The 25,485-nt window shown below is 42.9% G+C and overlaps 1 protein-coding gene and 1 long non-coding RNA gene across 2 annotated transcripts in view; one reads left to right on the top strand and one right to left on the bottom strand.

Annotated features, from left to right (window-relative positions):
- The window catches only part of LOC146796218 (uncharacterized), a 103,654-nt gene that overhangs the window by 23,948 nt on the left and 54,221 nt on the right, over window positions 1-25,485 (top strand). The gene's annotated exons all lie outside the window — the stretch shown is intronic.
- Window positions 19,594-25,485, bottom strand: part of LOC146796217 (cathelicidin-related peptide Pt_CRAMP2-like) — a 106,123-nt gene continuing 100,231 nt past the window's right edge. The window contains exon 4 of the mRNA XM_085628723.1: window positions 19,594-20,899. Within this exon, the coding sequence (XP_085484849.1) occupies window positions 20,690-20,899 (210 nt within the window). The 3' untranslated portion in view covers window positions 19,594-20,689. The remainder of the gene's footprint in view (window positions 20,900-25,485) is intronic.

Genomic DNA, 25,485 nt, shown 5'->3' with positions numbered 1-25,485 from the left:
TTGTAGTGGAAGTTGAGTGCACACTCCATCATCCCTAGACTCTTTACTAATGTTGATTATATCTACAAACGCACAGGTGGCTGTGATTTTGTAACCAGCACCAGAATCAGATTCAAGTGCACCCCACTCTTGGGCAAACAACAAAATCTGCCTCTCAGCAGGCCAAATGTCTGTTCTATAACCAACTTGTTTTACTTGTGAGTTGTGTAACGAAATGCCTCTTTTTGCATGTTCACCTCCACATTTTTGGATTGATGCTGCTGGTTTTTCGAATCTGAGAGTGCACTGAGGTCTGCTAACCAGATCTCAGTACCAGTGTTCTAATCCTATTCAAAAGATATGTTGAATTGGATACACCCAATTGGCAAGTGCTGACTTACTTATAAGTCCCTAGTACATGGTACCCAGGGCATGTAAGGTAGAGTGTTCACCCAGGGCTACAGCACTGTTTGTGCCACCCTGTGTATGACAAGGACAAGATGGCTCCCAGCCTGCCACGGCAGACTGAAGGGGCAGTGTTTACACTTCTAGTTCAACTTTGCCATTACAACTAATGACAAAGCCCCCACTTCCCTTAATGTTATCTGGAAGTCTCTCCTACGGAAGGCCTATGGAGCCTTATGGCAGGGAGCTATATATTATTAAGTAGGACGTATAGTTTTCATATGTCGTAACAGCAACACCTCCAAAATGTTTTTTTGCTGTGCAAAAGTCAGTAGCCCCATTGGCTAACACAGGGTTACGGCTGGCACCCCAGCCTGGCTAACCTCTGAATGGCACATACCTATGTTTGTCAAGTAAGGTATCAAATTAATTGTGGCATTAAACACGGCATGATGCCCCAGTTAAATTTATTGTCACTATTAAGAAAGCCACTTTTAAGAAGTTGCCACTCCACGCTCCAGCCAGTCTAGCGACCTCAAAAAGGCCCTGGCACACAGAGAGCTTTCTGCCCATCTGAAGAGATATGTGAATGACTCCTTAGCCCAGGAACAAAGGCATTTGCCACAGACCAAGGTTTACCTCCTCTCCCAGGATGGCCTCTTGGGATGTTAGCCAAAAAGGCGTGCTTCAAAGGGGAAGCTGCCTTTGAAGGGCCGACTGCAATAACATCCCTGAGCAGGATGACCTTTGTTCCTGCAAACAATTAGGAGACTGAGCAAGAGAGGGAAAATCCGTCCCTAAACCTGTTTACCCTTGGGAGTGTAGCCCAGTGCTAACCACACCTCTAGGGTGGGCTACAGTGCTCCTGATGACCGAGGAAGGGTTGTGCCATTTTGAAAGGGCCAAGAATGGGGCACACTGGGATAGCTAGATGCCACACATTGCAAGAAACACGTAACTAGATAAGAGGAGCCCAGTAGCCAATTGGCTAGTGACTGCGTGGCCCCCTCTGGGCTCTCTCCTGGGATAAATGTGATACAACTGGCACCTTGCCCTTCAGATCATGCTGGAATCAAAGAGAGGACTGAAAATGTACTGCCCTGTTTCCCTTAACCTGCACACAGAGAGGCTGCATCATCGAGAGGACAGCACCTGTTGCACTTTTGGGCTAGTGAGATTGGAACTGTGCCTGCGGCTCCTGACTCATGGTAAAGATGGTTTCCCACCTTCACACATAGCAGTGACTCCACCGAGCAGTTGACTGATCCCCTGGGACCAGCTTCAGGGACACAAGAGTTGAAAGAACCCAAACCGACAAGTTGGTAGCCACAGCAGAAGTTTTGACGATACCAGTTGCCGGGCGCACAGAAGGATAAGTCCGAGATAGCCAAAAGTTGAACCTGTGTCTACCGGGTCTGGGAGTGCTATCAAAGTCCAGATTCCAGAGTCCAGTAGCGCAGCATCAGCTGGCCAGCTACTGAAACTTCGAGGGACCCAATCTCCATAACAAAAGTCACCCTTCATCACCCATGTACCGAAGGACCACCACAGAGATGCCCCTGTCGACTGCACCATAACCGGAGCATCCTTTGAACATCTTTTGCCTGTGTTCTCAGCATCAGGACTACTCCTGGGATGTCTATGGTGGTTGTCCTGTAAAGTTTGGAACTTGCTTTAAAAACACTCTGGGGCCGTATTATACATGCAGCGCATTTTCCTTCATTGCGCTGGGTGCATCTTTTAAAAGGAAGGTGTGCCCAGGGCAATGAAGGAAGATGCACCATATTATGATGAATGCGCTGCCCCCCAGGGCAGCCACGCACTCACGCTGACCTGGGAGCAGCACATTCATGTGAAAAATTGAGTGGCTGCTTTGAAGCCGCTCCGTGTTTTCACAGTGCAGGCAGCGACCTGGTAGCACTTTGAAGGGTGAATAGAGATCCCCTTGCAGGTGGGTGCTGTGAGTGACTGCACCCGCCTGCAAGGGGATGTCTGGGGGGTCCATGGTACTCCCTTTCCCGCTTCAAAGGGCTGACATCAGGTGGCGCACTGTCAGTGCGCCTCCTGAGAGCTTCTTTGCCTCTGCGCACGCATCTTCAATACGGCGCAAGCACAGAGGCAAAGGCATTACTTCATTTGCATGGGGCACTCCCCCATGCAAATGAGGGAACACCCTCTGAAGATAGCGCTGGCACTTTATGTGTGCCAGTGCTATCGGTATTACAGAAGGGGCCGCTCAAGCATCTGCGGCCCATTCTGTAGAACCAAAATGCCCCGGGGGCGCGTAAAGCAGGCGCTAACGCCCATTGCACCCCCAGGCCACTTGTATAATATGGCCCCTGGTGGGCAGGTAATTGTCCAAATTATCTTTTCTGGCCCCACAGACCTTTTCCCTGCCAGACAGGTTGCCTAACCTGGGTCGGAGTACCCGCACTAACTATTTTAAACTTTTTAAAAGATTACAAGCTTTATGTTGACCAGTGCTTGTTTGTAGTTGCATTTAAAAGTGATAAAATCTGTATCTCCAGAACCCTCTGGTGGATTTGGATGATCAAGGTCTCTAAAAGTTCCAAAAAAATACACTCCATTTTAATAAATTGTTGTCTTTTAATTTATGTGCGTGACTTTCTTATTCTGCTGTTTGGTGCTGTTAAATACTTTACACTAAATTACTTTGCTAAGCCCTACTCCTCGCAGACGCAGCTATCCAGAGTTGAGCTAAGGTTAAGTAAATTATACAGACTGGACCCAGGATGGTATTTGTGAGTGTACTCCACAATAAGGCCCCACAGCCCATCTAATAGTACCCCAAATCTCACAAGTTCCATTATTCCTCCTGTCTCCAGCTGTCTGTTGAAATAAGTATGGTGGCATTATCAATAGCCATAGGTAATAGGCTGTGCCACTTGAAATGGGAAGGTGAGTATATATTTAGAAACAACAAACAACCACTAAATACCTTAACTAAACAATGTAACTTTATGTATCTTTACAAAAACAGCCACCTTTCTCCAAACTTTCCTCTCACTAGTGAAAAAGGATATAGAGGTCATGCGCGCTTCCTTGATATTGTGCAACAAGGTCAATAATGAAGCACGTGGCTTTGCATATTACTTGTATATTCAGGCAGCGTTGGCTCTTACGATTTATGTAAAGAAACGTATTCCCTGAGGGGGGCATAGGAGGACTTGGGTTCTATCCACACATCCAGTGACGTGGAAATTGTGCAATCACCTAAAATTGGGTACTATTAGCCTGTAACACAGTAGGAGGATTTGGAAAATGTATGTGTGAATTTTTTATTCCCATCAAAACATCGCAAAAGATCCTGAAAACCCTTCAACAGACCCCTCTGTGATATGCCCCCAACAACTGCACTATATGCTGGTAGCTACCAGAGGCTAGTAAGTGTAAGCAGTACGAAACTTGAATATCTGTGATATTGCTTCACTGCAATTGTCACACCTGGCTAGAACAGACAACTATCAGCAAGAAAATTCTCTCCTTTCTTCTCCTCCTTTTCTGTTCTCAAAGGCTGCTCATCCTTGTCATCATAGCATAGAGTGCCACCCAGGGGTGTAGCTTTTGGGGGGGGGGGTATTTGGGGTCTTACACTCCCCTAAAAAAGTTATTCTGTAGTAAATAGTTTACACCTCCCAATTTTACTGACTAAGCTACCCCTGTGGTGCTACCTCTGTGAAAGTTTGCTTAGCAATTTGGATGAGCTTTTATACTTTGTACCCTGTTACCACCTACTTCCACTTGATGCTAAATTCCCCATGCAAATTGCTGTTATTGCAACTATTTGCAATTTGTGCATTTTGTTTGTACAGGAATTTGTGAGTCCATAATTGGAAATTGCAATCTGGGCATTTTTAATTTGAGTTGCAAAATAATGAATCCTTAAACATTCACTACATTTTGAAAATGATTTGAACACTGGTTTTGTGACCCTTAACAAATCACAAATGGTTTATGACTTGTAAAAGCTTGGTACATCTGGCCTTCTGTTTATAAATAATGCACATGAAAGAGCGGCATCTCATAAACCATATAGGCTGATTAATGAAATGTAACGTGCTATTTATATCTTGGTTGACGGATGATAGAGGCATAATGCCCTTCACCCTTGGCCTCTTGTGAATCATCACCCCTCCTCACAATCGGGTATTAAGAGATGGTAATAAAAAGCACATTACACACATACTCTCTCTGTCACTCTGTTTCTCTGCCTCTCTCTCTCTCTTTGTCTCTCTCTCCTCTCCTCAAAGCAAAGATTAAAGTAACATTATAGTTGGGTCAATATGTCAGTGACAATATTAATGTTTTGAACTAAAAAAAAACACAGAAATTCACCAGTTATATTTAACAGAGATAACTATAACTTGTGCCCCCGCCATGTGCTGCTTATGACCTCACATATTACATCACTCATGGCATGTTCTATGACATCATTTTTGACAACACAGATGAAATTCCAAATGGAATCATTAATGACATCATGGATGACATCACAGATGAAAGATCCAATAAGTGTGTCATCTTGTTTTATAGTTTGGATAGTGACAGGTACCTACCAGATTAGTTCTCTACCTAATTGTATGCAGCCTGTGTCCAGGTAATGATTGTAAGAGATTAAAAAACACATGTTCTGCTAATGAATCATAGGTGTGTAGAGGTATTTAGCATGTTATAAATCTTTGTATTGAAGAGTAACTCTGTGTGTAGATGACTGTTGATGACTTGTGTCCAGTATGTTCAACACTAGTTTTTGGGTTCTGCAGAAAACGTTTGCAGCAGGACAAATAATCTATGTAATAGATACTAAGTATTGTAGGCAGCCTTGAGTTACTATACAGAATCGTCTCAGCATGACAACTTCTACATAACAAAGAAGACTGTGTGCACCAGGTATTAAGATATGTGCATGTGCTTGTTTTGCTTCCTACAATGGACTATCCGTTAAGGTTTCAGCATAGTATGAAGGCTGCAGGTAGTATAATCTTTAACACCTTCAGAATAGTGTCTTTTTTGCCAAGTCGTGCATAGAGTGTACACTGTTCTTAGTAGATACTTTTAATACACTGTAGTGTACTTTGCATGAGATTTTCACTGTCTGCAAACTGTGTAGAACAGGGGAAACTCTCTCCATAGAGTGAATACTGTTTACAGTACCCACATCTCTACTCATAACAACTTCATTTCTTAATGTAGGTTTGGTAACTCTAAGGGGTTTAATACAGATAAAAGCTGTCCGTATTAGGTCATTTGTTGTGGAACAGATGTTTATTATTTTTTGAAGCTTGGTTTTCTCTGAACAGTTGTATACAGACTGAACATTGTATGCAATGAAGATGTCCCATACATTTGCGGTTGATTGTTAATGTGAACTACGCTACCTGTGATTTGTATGGGACAGGGTCAATGTGGCACATAACCCATGCTTTCTACAGCTAAGGGAGTTGTTTCTCTAATGGCATTTAGGATGCCTCATATTCTTCTTAATTATTTATACTTACATTCTGAGCTGTAATGCTTTACCTTCTTATACAGCAATGTGTACAAAAGAAGCTTGGGAAGCTTGGATGATGTCATCACTGATGTCATCAATATTGTCATTTGAGGTGTCAAGTGTTGAGTTCAGGTTTAAATTATTGAGACCTAACTGGACCTGGAATAGTGCCTCTACTTTTGTTTCTTCCTTGATTGCTGTTTTTATTTATTTATTACTCTCTCCATTGGGTATCAGAGTGCTTTACAAATTTGCTTCATCTTTTGACTTGTTGCTTATTCTTTGATCACATGGACTTTTAATTCACCCAACCATGCTCCTCCTCATCTGTCCTTCCTTCCTTGCCCAATTTCTTCCCTCCAAGCTTGACTTCCCTCCCTCTCTCTCTCCTTCCGTTCTGAGGGCATGCAATCTTCTTTTTATCCTTACTTATACCTTTTTAATATTGTAGGCATGTTCTCCATCTTCCAAGTAGTTAGGTTTTAAAAAGTCACCCGTCAGGGGTCGTGCAGTCACTCAGCCGATCCCATAGAAAATAAGACTAATCCAGGGGTCGACATATTTTCAGTAGTGAGAGCTACATCTGGTCACTGAAAAGCATCATGAGCCGCTGCCTAATGTGGATGTTAGCTAATAGCACATAAATTCCATGTAACTTGAACATCCCACCTAGATACTAGTCCTTCTTCAGAGTGTACAAAAACAGAATAGCTGCCTTATTACTTCTGGATTTTTCATCATCAGCTGCATTTGACACTGTCCATCGTCTGACAATCTCCACAATACTTTTATAAATGTATTTGTTGAAGTAAGAATACATGTAATGAGGGCTCACAGGATCAGGACCAACTGACACTAAGGTGTTCTAATCCTTAGCCCATACATGCCAAACACTACAATACACATAATACAAGCTCCAGGGAAACCAGAACATTCCATATAAAGTCTGTAACATAAGCTCATTAATAACTACAGCATTTAACTTAAACACCAGAGGGGGGCCAAAAATGTAATAACTACTCTGAAAACGTATTGTGCCTTGTTTTCAGCCACTTCAATCTTGCTTTCAAAAAAGGCCTTTTTGGCAGTCTTGAGCGAGGCATGGTATTTCCTTAAGGCCTCCCAATATGTCTCTTTCTCTGTTGTTTTATACCCTTTATGCCAAGTTCTCTCACCCTTTCTGCAAACTTTTTTTCTCTTCTGCAAGAGCTTTCATAAACCAAGGAGCAGAAGGTCTGCTTCTGCCAGACTTTCAAGACATAGTAGGGGCAAGTGTGTTGACTACCGAACCTATCCAATTCTCCACCCTGATAGTGTCAGTTTCGATATATCCCACCACCTAAGGGGTGGTCTCATTGAGAGAGGCCAGAAGCTCACTCTGCTTTACTTCACTGTAAGGTTTATACGAGGTGAGGGCCTCTTCTACCTGAACATCCTTCAGTAAAGTGTCAGACCAGCTGAACCTAATTAAGAAGTGGTCTGTCCATGGTAGGGGAGAGGATCCCACATCTGCAATTTAACATTGGAGAAAACCAAATCAATCATATGATCCGCCAAGTGGGTGAGGTGTGAAACAAATTGAGTCAGGGTAAAGAAGGGCATAGTATCCAAAAAGGATACCGACTCATTAGCTGTGGTGCAATCTAAATGAATATTAAAATCCCAAGTATCATGAAATGTGAACATCTGATGCCAAATGAGATGGGGCATTACACAAGTAGTTGAGTAATGCACCAGCCTGACCAGGGGGTCTGAAAATTAAGACATCACCAATAGATTGCTGAGGAGAAAGGTATAGGCAGAACCCAAAAGACTCAGAACCAACCAGTTCATTGGCGTAAAAAAACCACAATTATAAATCTTATAGCCTGTGGAAATGGTCATTTCAATTACAGTAGTAGTTATACAGGAGAGCCAAGTCGCCATAATAAAAAGGGCACCAGGTGAGTCATCGCAAAATAAATAAAAAATAAAGGTAGCGTGTTTATGGAGGGAGAGCACATTTACCAGATATTCTGAGAATGGCCTAGCCTGGGGTGTCTTAGCCACATGCAAAAAAAGGCATTAACAGAGGGGGCACACATCCACGCTAAAGCCCCACAATGGTAAACAGCGTTAACAACGCATGCGAAACAACGCATGGCGTTACAACGGGGTCGTTATAACGACGGTGTTGTTAGTTCGCATACCGTTACAACGCAAGTCGCCACAACGACTTGCGTTGTAAGGGGCTGAAGGTGTTGGATTTAAAATCCAACACCTTCCCTACTGTCCGCACAGACTGGAGTTGGAATAGTAAATTATACTATTCCAACATCCAGCGCCCCTTACAACGTAAGTCATTTTTCTGACTTGCATTGTAACGGTATGTGAACTAACAACGCGGTTGTTGCAACAACCAAGTTGTAATGCCATGCATTGTAAACGCATGCGAAATATTGTGGCATATTCCCCCACAACAAACAAATGAGTGAGGTAGTATATTTACTTAATGCTGCCGTAAAGCTTCTTCTCCACCTTCAACTAAGAAACCCACATTCTCCAGCAATGCAATCGCTCCACTGGCTACTGTAGCTAGAGGGGAAATGTTCAAGGCACTCTGCATTGTCCACAGAGCCTCCTGAGAAAAAGGGCCATTATACCTACAAGTTACCTCATCAAGATCCCCAAGAAAGGTGACATGACGAACTGCGCAGGCAGAACCCAAAAGACTCAGAACCAACCAGTTCATTGGTGTAAAAAAAACACAATTATAAATCTTATAGCCTGTGGAAATGGTCATTTCAATTACAGTAGTAGTTATACAGGAGAGCCAAGTCTCCATAATAAAAAGGGCACCAGGTGAGTCATCGCAAAATAAATAAAAAATAAAGGTAGCGTGTTTATGGAGGGAGAGCACATTTACCAGATATTCTGAGAATGGCCTAGCCTGGGGTGTCTTAGCCACATGCAAAAAAAGGCATTAACAGAGGGGGCACACATCCACGCTAAAGCCCCACAATGGTAAACAGCGTTAACAACGCATGCGAAACAACGCATGGCGTTACAACGGGGTCGTTATAACGACGGTGTTGTTAGTTCGCATACCGTTATAACGCAAGTCGCAACAACGACTTGCATTGTAAGGGGCTGAAGGTGTTGGATTTAAAATCCAACACCTTCCCTACTGTCCGCACAGACTGGAGTTGGAATAGTAAATTATACTATTCCAACATCCAGCGCCCCTTACAACGTAAGTCATTTTTTTGACTTCCATTGTAACGGTATGTGAACTAACAACGCGGTTGTTGCAACAACCAAGATGTAATGCCATGCATTGTAAACGCATGCGAAATATTGTGGCATATTCCCCCACAACAAACAAATGAGTGAGGTAGCATATTTACTTAATGCTGCCGTAAAGCTTCTTCTCCACCTTCAACTAAGATACCCACATTCTCCAGCAATGCAATCGCTCCACTGGCTACTGTAGCTAGAGGGGAAATGTTCAAGGCACTCTGCATTGTCCACAGAGCCTCCTGAGAAAAAGGGCCATTATACCTACAAGTTACCTCATCAAGATCCCCAAGAAAGGTGACATGACGAACTGCGCAAACTACAGAGGGATAACTCTTTTATCAACTCCAGGCAAAGTGTTAGTCAGAGTTATCCTGAACAGAATGAAGGAGCAAGCCAACGCTCAGTTGTGAGATCAGCAAACTGGCTTACGCAAACATAGATCCTGCGCAGACCAGATTGCAACACTGTGCATCATCATTGAGCAGTTGATGGGATGGAACTTCCCCCTCTGTGTCAACTTCATCGTCCACGAGAAGGCATTCAACAGCGTTGACAGAAGGCCCCTTTGGACACTACGATGTGCCAGATAAACTCATAAGAATCATCAGGAACTCTTACTAGGGAATGACCTGAAAGATGGCCTATGACTCCTTCCAAGTGAGGACCGTAGTCTGCCAGGGTTGTTTGCTCTTTCCTTTCTCTTCCTGCTGGCCATAGACTAGAGAAGAAATGGGATCCAGTGGACACCTTAGATGCAGCATGACGACCTGGACTTTGCAGACGACCTGACCATACTCTCCCATACCCATCTGCAGATGCAAGAGAAGATCGACAATGTGGCAGTCACACTAGCACAACTTGGCCTCAACATCCACAGGAAAAAACCCAAGATCCTGAAGGCTAACATGGCCAGCACAACTGTAGACACTTTTGAAGGCAACACACTGTGAGAGGTTGGCCTGATATATGCTGTCCACTAATTAAAGTAGGCACCTTGGATCAGACCAAACGACCATTATGATGTATGAGGTCAAAGATAACCTTTAGAAAGCTATCCTAGTGGTAGCTGTGGAGAGCAGCCTTCAGGCTTAATCTTGAAGGAATGTAAAGCAGCTTGTTTTACCAGAATATCACCTCTTGCATTAATTAAATGAAAGGAGAGCCACACAGTAGTTATGTAAAATATGTATTTATTAATATAACACTCGCTAGTATCCTCTACCCGAGGATAGAACACAAAGCACACAATACGATATCAATAGAACAATTATAAGTAGCACAATACACAGTGGGCTCCAGGGGGAGAACAAACCATATACTAAAATAGAGGTATAACGACCACAACTCGGGTCAAGACAAGATCTGGAGCAAGTAGAATCATTGGGACCCCAAGGAACCACCCAAGGTGAGTAGATAGGGACCCCAGAGAGGACGGGTGCAGTGTACTAACACGACCGCGGGCTCCGTACAATTCCATGGGGAAGACGTGGTTGCAATTTTACAGTTTAAGGACCCTTCTAGGAGGACTTCTAGGAAACCCTTCAGAACTTAAGAGGTTGGAGCGCCACGCCACCCATGGATACCAAAGTACCAGAGTTACCCATCCCATAGGAGCCGGGTGTCTAAGGTTGAAGTGGCGTAGGAAACCGCCGTTGTTCTCTATGGAAGGCTTCAAAGTAGTGCCGCTGCCGTGAAGGTGAAAAGGGTCAGGTGAAATCCCTGAATGGATTCTTGAAGAAAGGTCTGGGTTACTTCATAGTGACCAGGGGCTCAGAGATGAATGCCCACCGATGTCGGGTGCTTCAGGTGCGAAGAAGGGATGCTTGACTCTGCAGCCACGAGGACCAGGACATGTTGATGATGACCAGGAGCCAGATGCAAGCTGTCCCACAAAGGATGTTGAGTGCTGAAGGGACGGTGCCCGGCTGGGGCTCCAACAAGCCTTGGCAAAAGCAACCCACGCAGGAAGGTCAAGCAGGTTACCGTGTGGACCAGCAAGGTCCAGGGGACTCACCAAGCAATGGGAGTCAGGACACGTCTGGAGCAACCAGGAAAGCCCAAGAGAAATCAAGATGACCCTCAAGAGGACCCACTGGCTGAATGAACAGGAGTCGCGAGGGGACTTCGAGCAAGATCACAAAGTACCAGCCCACAGAGAACTCGGTGCAAGGAGGCCGGAGTTCTTTGGTGAAAATACTGCTCAAGGTGAGGACTAAAAGGAGTCTAATGCACAAGCTTTGGAAATGCCAACAAGCATATGCACTTTCATATAGACGCGGTGCACAGATATTTGGGTTATGCAGTCCCAACGAGGGATACTGACCTCAAACTTGCTGAGAGGGTAGATCAACCTCAGGGACCTTCGGAACACACCTCCTGTGTTGCTGGAGCCTTCGTAGTCCGCAGGAGCTCAGGAGCAGCAGACCGGTCAGTTGCGTTGTGGTGCCTGCGAATGCAGGGGGGTGACTCCTTCACCCAAGGGAGATTCTTCAGTTGTTCTTAATGCACCACAGGTCCTGCATGGAGCCTGTATGGATCAAGGGCACAGACAAAGCTTTTGACAGAGAGGGAGACGAAGTCGGGCCCAGTCGAAGTCCAGAGTGTTCAGACGGTCGAAGTTCAGTGGTTTCTTCTTGTAGAATCTTGTCCACATAAAATCTAAAGAGCTACAGTCAGATAAGCCCCTTTGTACCCACAGGAGAGGGTTGGACAGATTCATGGGACCCTCCTAGGGGAGGGTCAGGACAGAGGGGAGGTTACTTCCATGTCCTTTGTCCAGTTTCGTGCCAGAGCAGGTGCCAACGGATCCCAGAACTGGTTTGAGCTGGAATATGCACAGGGACACCAAATGTGCCCTAGGTGCAGACTTTCAGGCACTCTCAGAGTGCACCCACCCAGCCCCAATACACTAAATCCCGTCTGGGAGGTGGTCACAAGGTGCCTATTGTGCTGCCTTCCTCTGCTCAAGCTTGGCTCAGCAACAGGAGGGCAGAAATGTGTCTCTGGTTGGCAGCATCCATTTTGTGCTGACTAGGTCGAGAAGGCTGGCTCCGGATAGACCAGTGACCTCACGAAGCTTGCTTTAGAAGGGTGGAATCATACCTCCCACACTGGTTACCGGTGTGGAGGTATGATTCCAAGGTGTTTGATTCCAAACACGACATGTTTTGTTTCAGCCTTTTTCGAGATAGCATTTACCGCGAGGTTATAATGCACCTCTACCTATATGTCTGGCTGAGTCACAAACAACCCGGGAGAATGTTCTGAGAAGGCTGCAGTGGGGCTCTGCTCATGCAGGGGCCCCCTCTCACGTAAAACCCAGCACCCTGCCTTCAGAATTGTTAAGGCCTGCTGTAGGGGTGACTTATAAGTTTTAAGTGTAGTGACCTATAGATATAGGGAACCTATATCTAAAGTAAGTGGTGCAAGCACCAGCTTACACAGGTTGTCATAGCAGACCTGTAGTTCCATTTTGCATGGCCTCTCATGGGTGACATAATACATGCTCCAGCCCATGGGAGGCCTCTGGGGTACTTATGCCCTGGGTAGATGGGTACCATATACTAGGGACTTATAAGGGTACCCCAGTATCCAATCTGGAGTGTACCAAAGTACATGCATAACATTTTTTAAAGGAGAAAGCAGATAGACTGGGGTCCTGATTAGCAGGATCCCAGTCAGACTAGTCAAAGCAGTGTAACATCAAGCAAAAAGTGGGGGTAACCATAAGAAGACGATCCTACTTTCCTACACGCACTACCTGGGCAGTGTCCTAGACAAGCCGGGCAGCACAAATGCAGATGTCAAGACAAGAATTGGCACATCAAGGGCTGTCTCCGTTCAACTAAAGATGATCTGGAGCTCCAAGGAACAAACCCTGCAACCCAAGTTCAGGCTATTTAACACCAATGTAAAATTGGCCTTTCTGTATGCAGCAGAAACTTGGAGTACATATGCAAAGAAACGGTTCAAAGCCGGAGGGTCAAAGGGAACTTTTTAAGACCACACAGGGTTGGATCCCCAACTCAAGTACCAGAAACAACAAGAACCCTGAGGTCTAAACTAGATGAGAAAAAGAACGAAAAGGTGATGTATAAATAACAAACAAAAGCCCAATTCACTAAGTGAGAGGGCAATCCCTTTTAAGGACGTAATCCCTCACTCACCCTGGGTGACATGCTTCATCATATGGGATTCTCCTCCCAGAGAAAAATCCTAGTTTCTCTGGGGGCTACAACCCCCTCTATGAGAGGGAGGAGCTCAGGGATGTTTTGAATGTACACTAAAAGGTGGACTAAATCCACATATGATGAGCTAATTCGTATGAGTGAGGGGTGCAGTGCTGACAAATTTGATTGTGCAGTGAAAAAAGTGTATTAAAACTAGTCACGGGACAGCAAGGTGAAGTCCTCTTGGCACAGCCGTGCCGAAGCTAGATTAAAATAGTGGATACCACCAGTCAAATGTAAACTGTGGTGGTAAACAACAAAGAGAGGTCGACATGTTTCAGCCAACACGCCTAAAGAGGCTCGGCTTTCATCAGGACCACAAGAGCTACTGCAAAATGAAGCTGTGTAAATCCTACACAGGAAAAAGGATACTGTGGACACCCAATGACTGCTTGAAGGGTGTGCATCACCTTGTCATCTTAACATCACCCGTGAAAACTGGGTGGGACCATAACCTCCACCTGGCAACCGCTCAGGAAGGGAACACCGCTCTGTCATTGGGTGTCCACAGTATCCTTTTTCCTGTGTAGGATTTACACAGCTTCATTTTGCAGTAGCTCTTGTGGTCCTGATGAAAGCCGAGCCTCTTTAGGCGTGTTGGCTGAAACATGTCGACCTCTCTTTGTTGTTTACCACCACAGTTTACATTTGACTGGTGGTGTCCACTATTTTAATCTAGCTTCGGCACGGCTGTGCCAAGAGAACTTCCCCTTGCTGTCCCGTGACTAGTTTTAATACACTTTTTTCACTGCACAATCAAATTTGTCAGCACTGCACCCCTCACTCATACGAATTAGCTCATCATATGTGGATTTAGTCCACCTTTTAGTGTACATTCAAAACATCCCTGAGCTCCTCCCTCTCATAGAGGGGGTTGTAGCCCCCAGAGAAACTAGGATTTTTCTCTGGGAGGAGAATCCCATATGATGAAGCATGTCACCCAGGGTGAGTGAGGGATTACGTCCTTAAAAGGGATTGCCCTCTCACTTAGTGAATTGGGCTTTTGTTTGTTATTCATACATCACCTTTTCGTTCTTTTTCTCATCTAGTTTAGACCTCAGGGTTCTTGTTGTTTCTGAAACTTGGAGTACAACAGTGACCACCACCAACAAACTCCAGACCTTTATCAACATCTGTCTAATGAAAATCTTCCAAATCCGCTGGCTAAACACTGCTATTTTTTAAAAAAAATTCTCCTCATCTCACCATTCAGCTTCTGCAATTCTGACAAGAAGCCATCCATCCGACCTGGGCACCCCAGACTTCTACAACTGCATTGACTTTAGGCCTAACCAGGCAATCTTCTTTGTGTAAAGCTTGGTGTAATCATAGGACCAAGGGGCATTCGGCCAGTCTTATCTCTCTACCCCATGATAAAAGCTGTGACCAAATATTACAATTATTATCATTTAAATGCCCCTGGTCCAAACGGGCCAAACCAAATGAAGCTTTGAACCAATTATCAAATAGTGGGGGCCGAGGATCTTTCCAAAGTTTGCATATCTCCCTTCGGGGCGATAAGAATTAGGTATAATAACCAGCCTCTTTGAGTTGACCGCAGTAAGTTCATCAATTCAGAATCCACACCAAAAATTACTATAGAAAGATTCAGATTGATCTTAACTTTAAAGATGGCGCCAAGAGCACGCTCCACCTTTTGCCAAAACCCGCTTAGCTTAGAGCACTCGAAAAATATATGTACATCATCAGCAGCGGAAAAGTCACATCTTGGACATTTAGAGGAGACTAGAGGGGCAAATCTAGCTATTTTCACGGGGGTATAGTATAGTCTATTAATAACATTAAAATGATTCTTTTTTAAAAATGCCGGTTTAACAAACTTATATAAGGTTTGAAGTGATAAATCATATAGGTCTGCGGCTTTAGAGTCCAAGGCTGACTGGTTCCAGGCAGCATACTGTGGAGGGAGATCTACGTTGTCTGCATCAAGGAATTTCTTGTACCAATATGCGACCTCCTTTTTTAAGGTTTAGGATTCTGAAGAGTAAACTCAATTTCCCAATTACCACACATAGACTCTTTTTCAGCTGTGTACCAGGAGGCCATTTGCAGATATTTAAATTTAGAAAAAGAGCTTCCTATTTTTTATCTTAAAACTTCCCACGGATGGATTCCATCTGAGGATACAAGGTCCGACCAAATCGCGATGCCAGCCCTTTTAATAGGCAACACAAGACTATCCTCTAAGCAAGCAGGCAGCCCGGGGGAATCACAGATGGAAGCAGATTCAGAATAGTAACCAATCCCCTATCTGCATCTAACCTTGTACCACACGATAAGTGCTGCTTTTAGAACTTTCAGGCGAACCTTTTTAAAAAACCTTGGTGCCCCGAACTTGTATAGAAAACCTTCTCCCCCGCCCTCAAGTATGGCCATTTCTCTCAATATCTTCCCCCAGTTAGTTTCCTCGGTTATGGTCAACAGCATCCGCTAAACACTGCTCTTGAAGAAATCATGAAAAGACACTGGGGTTTGATGTCACACATTCTGTAAGCTTGCATCAAACACCACCAGGCAGGCCCTGACCTGGACCCCTCAAGGGAAAAGGAAAAGAGGAAAGCTAAGAAACTCCTGGCACCGTGGCCTCAAGGCTATCTGCATGGAGATGGGTTACACCTGGAGTCAGATTGAAAGAAAATACCAAGACAGAGATGGCTGGGGATGGATTGATGGCCTATACCCCAGGAGGCATCCGTAAGTAATACCTACAAGTTAAATTCAAGCAATACAAGCCAAATAGAACATTTCACTGCAGGCTTGCACTACTTATCATCTTACCACCTTAGCTTAAGAAATCTATAGGAGGCACTGCTTTCTCAGCACAAGTTGCCAACCTGTGTTACTCACTACCAGCTGGCATTAGAATCACCCAGGAACATATGCACTTAAAAGACAGTTGAAAACTTGGGTATTTTGTAAATAAATGCACCACCTGCAGACGGGCAACAGAGCAGAGAAAACAGTCACACCTTCAACGAAATCCTAAGGTTGCAATCCACAAATTACAAACAACTCAACCAGCAAACAGCGTTCATTAAGCAGGTTAGCAAAAAAATGCTGACCTATGGGTCACCATGACATCATATAGTCATGTCCTTCCATATATAACAGTTTTTCTCCACAACAATACAAGTCCATAATATGCACCCGTCGGGACCAAATCATAACTTATACCATATTCATATAATACATGTCTACAATGAGGGCTGTTCATCACCAGCACTGTACAGCCAAATATCAAGCATCACCAAATGAACAGGCACAGAATAACTGAAGAGATCTGTCACACAATACTGGACAAATTGGAAGGACTTTAAAATAGTCCATTCACTGCAGGTCCCAAATATCTATACAATCTGACTGCTTCTTTACATTTCATATAGGCACCCTACAACCATGCCAGCTCATGACCACAAATCTACAATCTCAGATTGGAGAACCCATTGCAGTAAACAGCTAAGGTGACTATATCATATGAAATACCATAAAGGGACCTGCAAAGCTGTTCTAAGCTAACAGCATACTAAAAAACATAAAACTGTGTGTCCATCTCTTACACTTCCTCATCCAACACACTGCTACGCGCTGAGTCTCATAACACGATAACCGTATCTCAGTTGTCATCACGCATGACATAGAAAGACTTGCCACATAGGATGAAAACAAAAACAGCATCCTTCCAACCACACATCCCTACATGGTGTAGCATGCTACTCAGTAGGCAAGCACTTCAGTGCCCCACATAGGAGTAGTAAGTGTAAATGCTGCTGTACAATACATTACAGTGAGCATAAAACAGTAATGCCACATGAGCTGTATAGCAAATGTTAATTTTTGGCATCCCAAGGACCAGTTTTGTCCCTTGTTTGTGAATCATGCTGAGAGGTGAAAGTCTGATTTAGACTTGTGTTCTTACTATTGTGAAATACTTAACTTGCACTGCTCATTCTGAGAGTTAGGGCAAGAAGGGCCAATGCCAGTGAAAGAAAGAGAAGATGATACAAAAAAAGAAAAGAAGTTAAGAAGGGGGAGTGAATGAGAGAGAAAAGTAGGGGGAGAGAGAGAAAAGTGGGGTAACAAACTGCGTGAGAGGAATGGAGAAAGAAGATAATAAAAAAGAGATGAAGAAAGAAAAGGACAAGCAAAACAAACAAAAAGGATAGAATGAAAAAAATAAGACATGAAAAAAGGCAGAAAAATAAAGAAAAAGAATGAAAATACATAAGGAAGAGGAAAAGGGAAGAAGAAAAGAAGGAAAAAGAAACAGAAGCTAAATAAAATAGAACAAATAAAGGAAAAAAGCAATAAGGAACAAAAGAAAAAAAAGGAAGAAGTGATAGGGAAGGAAGAAAGAAAAAAGAAAGAGGTAGAAAAGTGTAAGACTGAAACGAGGAAAGAGCAATCGATAAGAAAAACAACGATTTGCAATGCAATAGGACTAGCATTTATGCAAGACCTATTGCATTGCAAACGGGAGTGCGGGCGGGCGGGGGGCAGGAGGGCGAGAAGGCATGGGAAGAAAATAGCGCTCACAATCTAAATAACACATACAATAAAACACTCGAAGTAAAGGAGCCAGTAGCCATGGAAGGATACAAATGACAACATGGCCGTCATAAGGAGGGACTAACAGCCTATAAACCAATCGGAAGGCAGCATTTAGAATGGACAAAGACACAAGCCAATGAAAAAGATGGGTGGGGGAGTGGGCGCAGATTCCACTCCATACTCCATTACTGCATGCCTCGCAGAGCGAGCAGCGCATGCGTCCTGCCGCTAGAGGCTCGACCGAAAGAGCAAAGAACAGAATGAAGGAAAGCTAGTAGAGTACAAGTCGAGAAGGAAGGGTAGGAAAAAAAGCACACAAAAAAAGTGAAAGAAAGAGAAAATCAGGAAAGGAGAGTATGGCGAGACAATAGGAGAGAATGAAGGAGGGGGAAGAAAAAAAATGTAACATGGCAAGATTAAGGAGAGAAAATGGAGAGAAGTAGAAGAAAGGAGAAAATAAAATAAAGAATGAAACAAAGACAGCAAGAAGTTCTGAAAGTCAGGCTGAAAAAGGATATGAAACAGACTAGAAGTTGAGAAAGAATCTTCGAATGGAAGAAGGAAAAGAGAAAGAAGGAGAAAGGAGAGAAAGAGAGAACAGAGAATTGTAGAAAAGAGAGCCAAAGAAAGAGGAAAAAGTAATTATTAACAACACAGAAAGATGTACAGAAGAAAAGGAGAAAAAGAAAGCAGCAAAAGAAGAAACAAAGAAGTAGCAAAAGAAAATTAAAGAAAAGAAATACCTTTTCAGAAGTGTGGGCTACATGGTCCTGCATTTTCAGCTTCTCAGGCGCCACAGAATGCGGTGCACTGTGTTTTCCAGTGCTACCGTAGCATTTTGGCAGCTGCATATCATCAAGCCAGCTCACATGTAATTACCATGGACGTGCTACTCAGCCTGAGACCTACTGGTAGCTCGCTGTCGACCTATTGGAGACCCCTGGACTAATGTCACAATGCATGCACAGTGCTGATAATTTTGCTATTTTTGTCTATGAAACGATGAAGACCATTAGGAAACCCCTATAACTCCTCCTTGCCCTCCCTCTCCTCTCTCACATAGAGCACTACTTCTACATTCTGGTGTGTAAAATTGGTATTTTCTGTATAATATTCTTAATTCTTACAAACCTATTATGTAAATATGTTTCATTTGTATCTCAAATAAGTGCTCTGCCTAAGGGTGCACCTCGGATAAAATGTTTTTTAAAAAGCAGTGGAAACTACTGGTAGGTCCAGGATAACATGTCCATCTGTACCTAAAATTCGGACACGTTCAGTTCCACAGACAACTCACTCTTCATTTAATTTCCGGATACAACTCTTTATACTCTGGTAAAACAATCCACCATACACATATTTATCGCCTAAATAATCAATATGTTCTCCCCCCTCAATCCCCATCTATCTCACTAATGAACCACTCCTCTCACTGCATCTACCCTCACTTCTTAAAAAATGGCATAGTCCTATGATAATCTCAAGAAAGAAATCATCTCTTTGTACCTAAAGGGATTATTAAATTCCATAAAAATAAGGTGTGCAAGAAAGAACAATTAACATTATTTGTTAGTTTATGTAAACTCCATAAAATGAGGTGTGCAAGAAAGAACAATTACATTTCAATTACATTATTTTTTATTTTGTTTTGGAAAACATGTCTAGTGATTAATTTGTGTCTGTGTTGGCACCAGCACTTATTTTTTGGTACCCAACTCATTTTTCATCCGATTTTGACAAAAGAAAGAGAAAGCAAGGGACAAAGGGATTAAACAAAGAGGAACAGAAAGACATTAGGAAAGAAGAAGAGAAAATAGCAAAACAGGGACAAATAGAAACCGCAGGGATAAAAAGAATCTGCAAACGGCAAGTAAAGAACCAGCAACAGTAGGGTGGTGGAAGAAAGAGACATGAGGTAGAATTTATGCTCAGCAGCCTTAGTATTCAGCAACCCCGGCATTCGGCATCACCGGTGACAGGTTCCTAAAAACCATGGTCCCTCCACTTATTTTATTTTTTTACAAGTACCAATAACATTTTTAATAAATAGGTAATCAGATGTCCACAAAGAATGCCCATTTAATACCATTGAATGTATGAAGTTACAAAGCATACATTTACAACGCATGCCTTTACAATGCAGTTTTTACATCGCAACATCCTTTACAATGCATTCTTTTACATCGCATGCCACTACTTCGCATTTCTAGAAACTACCTTTACTACGCATTCCATTAAATAGCATTATACCATTACAACGCATACCATTACAACGCATACCATTACATCGCATTTAAGGTAAGTGTTGGATAGTGTAGAGGTAATAATTACTATTCTAACTCCAGGGAGTGCAACAGTAGTGTAAGTGTTGGATAGTGTAGGGGTAAAAATTACGATTCTAACTCCAGTGAAGGCAACAGTAGGGTAAGTGTTGGATAGTGTAGGGGTAACAATTACTATTCTAACTCCAGTGAGTGCAACAGTAGGGTAAGTGTCGGATAGTGTAGGGGTACTATGCGTTGTAATGGTATGCCTTGTAATGACTTGCGATGTAATGCCTGCGTTGTAGTGACATGCATTGTAATGACATGCGTTGTAATGACATGCGATGTAATGGCTGCATTGTAATGACATGCGATGTAAAGGATGTTTCCTCATTCCATCACATAACATTACAGGACAGCTTATTTATCTACATCATCTTCCAAGATATAAGTCAAATATGTGGAATCCTGCCAGGATGAGTTCTCGCTGGGGGGGGGATTATTTCTTTATTCACCCCTTCGCCTTGTTCAAAACCAGGGTACTTGGAGATCAGTTCAGGCTGTATTGTCAGATTCCCCTGAGTTGGCCTCATGTGCCCAATGAGGCTGTAGCAGCCAATTCTGTGACACCATCGCCATGGTGCCCTCCGTGCACGAGTGCGCTGGAATTCCAAAAACAAGATAACTTGTCAGTTAAGGCCTGAAGATGAGAAGCCTGGCACAGCAGTGCAGTGTTCTGCCATTATTTCAGCAGTTAATGTGGCAGGAGAGCAGTTCCCAAACCTTCATGGTTAAACTAAATGAAGGCACAAAAGGCCAAAAGACAGAGCAAAGAACAAAAGCCCAGAGGTACCAGTGGGAAACAGACAGAAATGGAAGCTTTGTAAAATAGATTATAATGAGGGTAAGTAGAATTAAGCGTCGACGGCAGAAAAAATTATGCATCAGTGTTAATTTTTATGCATCAGGGTTGAATAAATTATGCAGCAAATATAGCACATTATGCAAGGTAAATCGGCACATTGTGTAACAATATTATTTCAATACCGTGTCATTTTAATACGCATCAATACTGTCTGGGCAAACGATTCACCTCATCAGTAGTAGATTATTACCAGACCACAGCAATCAGCAACTAAAAGGTGACCAATGAACCTTTGCAAAGGGTCTGCTTCTGTGCAGCATCACTTGAATTCTTCAATACGCATCATCAAATAACAAAGTGCTGATGATCTAAGAAATAATTTCCTATCTCAGGTGTGATTTCAACTGAAATGATGGCAATAGATTGACATCACAGCCGCATGATGACTGTTCTTGATCTCATTTACTACAAGTCATGACATCAGAAGGGGCATCCTATTACCTATGGGCAAGTTTCTTACTGTTCAGGACTAGGCGAGAAAAAAGTATCAATGTTACTCAAGTGCTGGAAGAAATCTCTCAGCACAACAGGGAGACTGATTTTCTGTATTCTGAAACCAAACCCTGCTTAGGAGTTTGAACTTGCAAAAGGAACCAAATGTTGGTTGGTTTGTAATGGGATGGTGGGCCTGCTGACTCTGTGGGCCCGATTCACAAAGGTAAACTTACACTTTTGTGTAAGTTTGCATTTTTTTGTCCTATTCACAAAGACTCCGAAATCGTAAAAATGCTACTCGTAAAATACCTTTGTGAATAGGAAAATAAAGGAAGCTTACACAAAAGTATAAGTAAGTTTACCTTGGTGAATATGCCAAGGTCTGTTTTCAGTGAATGGGATATTTCAGTGATACAATAGCTTGGGTTATAACTCAATCAATCAATCAAAATCCTTTATTCGATCAATTACAAAATTATCATAAAAGTACATGTATAAAAAAAACAATTTTCGATATTCAATTTAATTTAAAATCCAAAATACAATAGTTCATTTTAATCTTACTAAAAATGTTAAAATTAAATCTATAAAGGATTGTCCGTTTCCATGGTTTTACTCCTATTACATACTTTTCATCCAGTAATTGGTTCTAGTGCTGGGTTTTTCCTTTTTTTCATGCACGCCCATAGAAACGAAGCTAATGTAAAACAAGTCAGAGGATCTGATAGACTCTTTAAAAAATATAGTGCCACCCTACATTGTTTCAAATTCATCTTCTGCAATATCGGTTTTAAGTAACTATTCCTCTCCTTCTTATACAAGTTGCAGAATAAAACAAGGTGCAGATCAGTTTGTCTTGACAAGCCATCACAGGGGCACAAAGTTAAATCTGCATAGGTATAAGTTTTACCAGGGTAACCTAACATAACAGGGATCATATTCAGACGAAACCAAATCAATATGAATCTATGATGTGCATTTGTAACGTCTGAAAGATAAAGGAAATATCCCCTCTCTATCACTGGGGGGATTGATCTATAGTTCACCATTGCCTGCTTTTTACCATAAGTATCCCTTCTCTCAAACTCTACCCTCATCCTAAATACATTTTTGATCTTTTCTTTACAGATCTTTCTACATTCATCTGGAACTTGAAACAGTTCGGGTAACCCAATCTTGTTTAGGAGTTTTTCTACATAGCACAACCATCTGTATCTCTTCCACTTACCCATATTTAAGCAATTCTTAATTATTGTGTGTGTCAGGGGGAGTGTGTCCCTTCTCCAGATTGCGTGCCACAAAAGGACAGGGGCCAATTGTATTGAGTCGGTGATCTAGGGGAGTCCCAGTTCTAAGTGCAAAATGTAGTTAGGGGTCGAGGTGGGGAGGCCAACTATAGACTTGAAAAACTTGTTTTCTATAGTTTGCAGTGTACCCGTTTCGACAGTACCCCATACCCCCGTCCCATACGTCACTGCTGCTGTAACTTTAGCCTGATACATTTGTTTTATTGGCAATAATGGCCTATCGCCCAGTTTTTTAACAAAGGACTTTACTGCCGACAGGGTTCTTTCCATTACCCCTCTGCGTCCTTGCACTAGTTTTGTCTATGCCAAATCCTTATCAATAAGAACCCCCCAAGTACGGGAAGGAATCCACCACCTCAATCCTCTCATTCTCCACATGGAGGTATGGTGTTCTCTCTCTTTTCCTTGCCCCCACTATCACAGCAAAGGATTTGGTACGGTTCACCCTCAAATCAAGTGAGTCCATAAACAATACATATGAAGATATGAGGTGCTGAAGGCCGGACCCAGTCCTGGCCATCAACACCGCATCGTCTGCGTATGCCAAGATAGGTAGAGGTTGTGAATTCAATATTGGAACATCTCTTGTAGACTTGATAAGGGCTTTTTCTACTCCATTTGTATAAATGGAGAAGAGAAATGGCGCAAGAACACAACCCTGCCTAACTCCTCTGGCGATTTTGAATGGGCGTGTACAGCCTCCATTTTTTGTGTAACGTACCGAGGCCATAGCGTTGGAAAACATCGGTCTAATAAAATTTAAAATTAGTTGGTCGACTCCCATCTCCCTCATGATAGTCCACAGCTTTTCATGGGTCACACAGTCGAACGCTGCCGACAAGTCCATGAAAGCCATGTACATCTTCCCCTCCTTCATCCTGATGTATTTTTCTATTATAAGTGACAGGTTTAGACACTGGTCTACAGTGCCCCTTCCCTGCTGGAAACCATATTGGGCCTGCATAAGAATATTCTTACCTTTGGCCCAATTCTCTAGCTTAGAGAGGAGAAGCCGTCCCATTAGCTTCGCTGTCGTGTCCAGCAGGGAAATTGGCCTGTAGTTTTTTGGGTCAGATCTGTCCCCTTTTTTAAATATAGGGACTATAACACCAACAGACCAAGATTGAGGGGGGCCAGCTCGAATTATGCTGTTCATCACATTCGTCAATAATGGTGCCCATAGGTCTGGAATTCCCCGAAAGAGATCTATTGGTACACCGTTCGGGCCTGGGGCCCTGCCTGAACTACACAACAACAAGTTCTTCCTTACTTCGCTGAGAGAGAAGAACGAAGAAGAGGCCTGTTGATCATCTTCCATATTTAGAACAGGGGGTTGGAGGGTAGAGGCGAAGATACTCTCAAAATGAGCTACCCAAGCTTCCTCATCTACATTGTTGTCTACTGTAGGGTCTGCAGGATTTTTAAAATGCGGTGCATTTATTATCCTCCAGAAGTCGCGGCTGTTTCCCATTTTTGCTGCCTCTCTAAGGTCCTCCCGTATAGTTTCTTTTAATGCCTTCTCTCTATTTCTTCTATTAAGTCTGTATTTAACCCGCAGTTCCTTAATTTCTTCCTGGTTTCTGGGTCTACTTTTCAGAGCATGGATCAAAGCTCTCCTTGCCGCTGAACATGGTGAGTCAAACCATCCCCTTTCAGATTTCTTATTAATATCTTTAGAACGTGTAAGGGTCAGTTTTGCCTGCTCTAGGAGATCACAAAAGGCCTTTACCATTTCGTCTACTTCGGTCTCAGGATCTAGACATGTTGCTATATTATTAAGTGTAGCAGATACAATTTTCACAGTCAGTTTAGGTTGGTTAACATGAGCCCATTTTAGTTGTATTAAATTTCTTCTTGCCACTATTGGGGTATCTATATTTAAGATTTTTGGAGATTCCACCCTGGCTGTTTTTATCTGTAGTGATAGCAGAGCATGGTCACTATAAATTGTAAATTGGTTTTCCAACCTAGTGGCTCTTAAACTAATAGGGGCAGTGACTAACATATAGTCAATAATTGACTCTCGGTCGTTTCGTAGGAAGGTTCCACCCATTTTCCTTGATAGTGCTTCTAGGTCACCCATGATTACCAAGTTTCTCTGCTAGGATCCTATTTAGGCAGTTGCCATATTCATTGTGCATAAAATGGTTAAGGCTTTCTTCCCCCAGGTCCTCTAAACCACAAATAGGAACTGTGTTGTATTTACAGGGATATATATTAAAATCTCCCACCCATAGAAGATTAAAAGGACAATTGCTGCTATTGTTTGTGCCGTGTTCTATCGCTTTGTCGACCTCTTCCACAATAGCATATTTATTTGGGCCAATTTCGTTGTTATAAGTATTAATTAAAAGCAACATGCCTTCTTTATGTATCTCTAGTGTGAGAATATTGGAGTTTTCACTTACAGATTCGAATTTCGATACCTTTCCTGGGAAATTGTTCAGGATTAAGGTCAGAATACCCCCCTTGGCCCTCCCCGAAGGTGAGAATTTGGCTGGAGTTTGATAGGAGCAATATCCATTTACAAAAATTGGGTCAATCGACCACGTCTCCTGGAAACATATAATATCATGGTCTT

This window comes from Triturus cristatus, chromosome 10 (genome assembly GCF_964204655.1).
Source record: "Triturus cristatus chromosome 10, aTriCri1.1, whole genome shotgun sequence".
Classification (NCBI taxonomy): domain Eukaryota; kingdom Metazoa; phylum Chordata; class Amphibia; order Caudata; family Salamandridae; genus Triturus; species Triturus cristatus.
The sequence above is the reverse complement of the archived record's forward strand: the minus strand, read 5'-3'. Positions and strand labels throughout refer to the sequence as shown.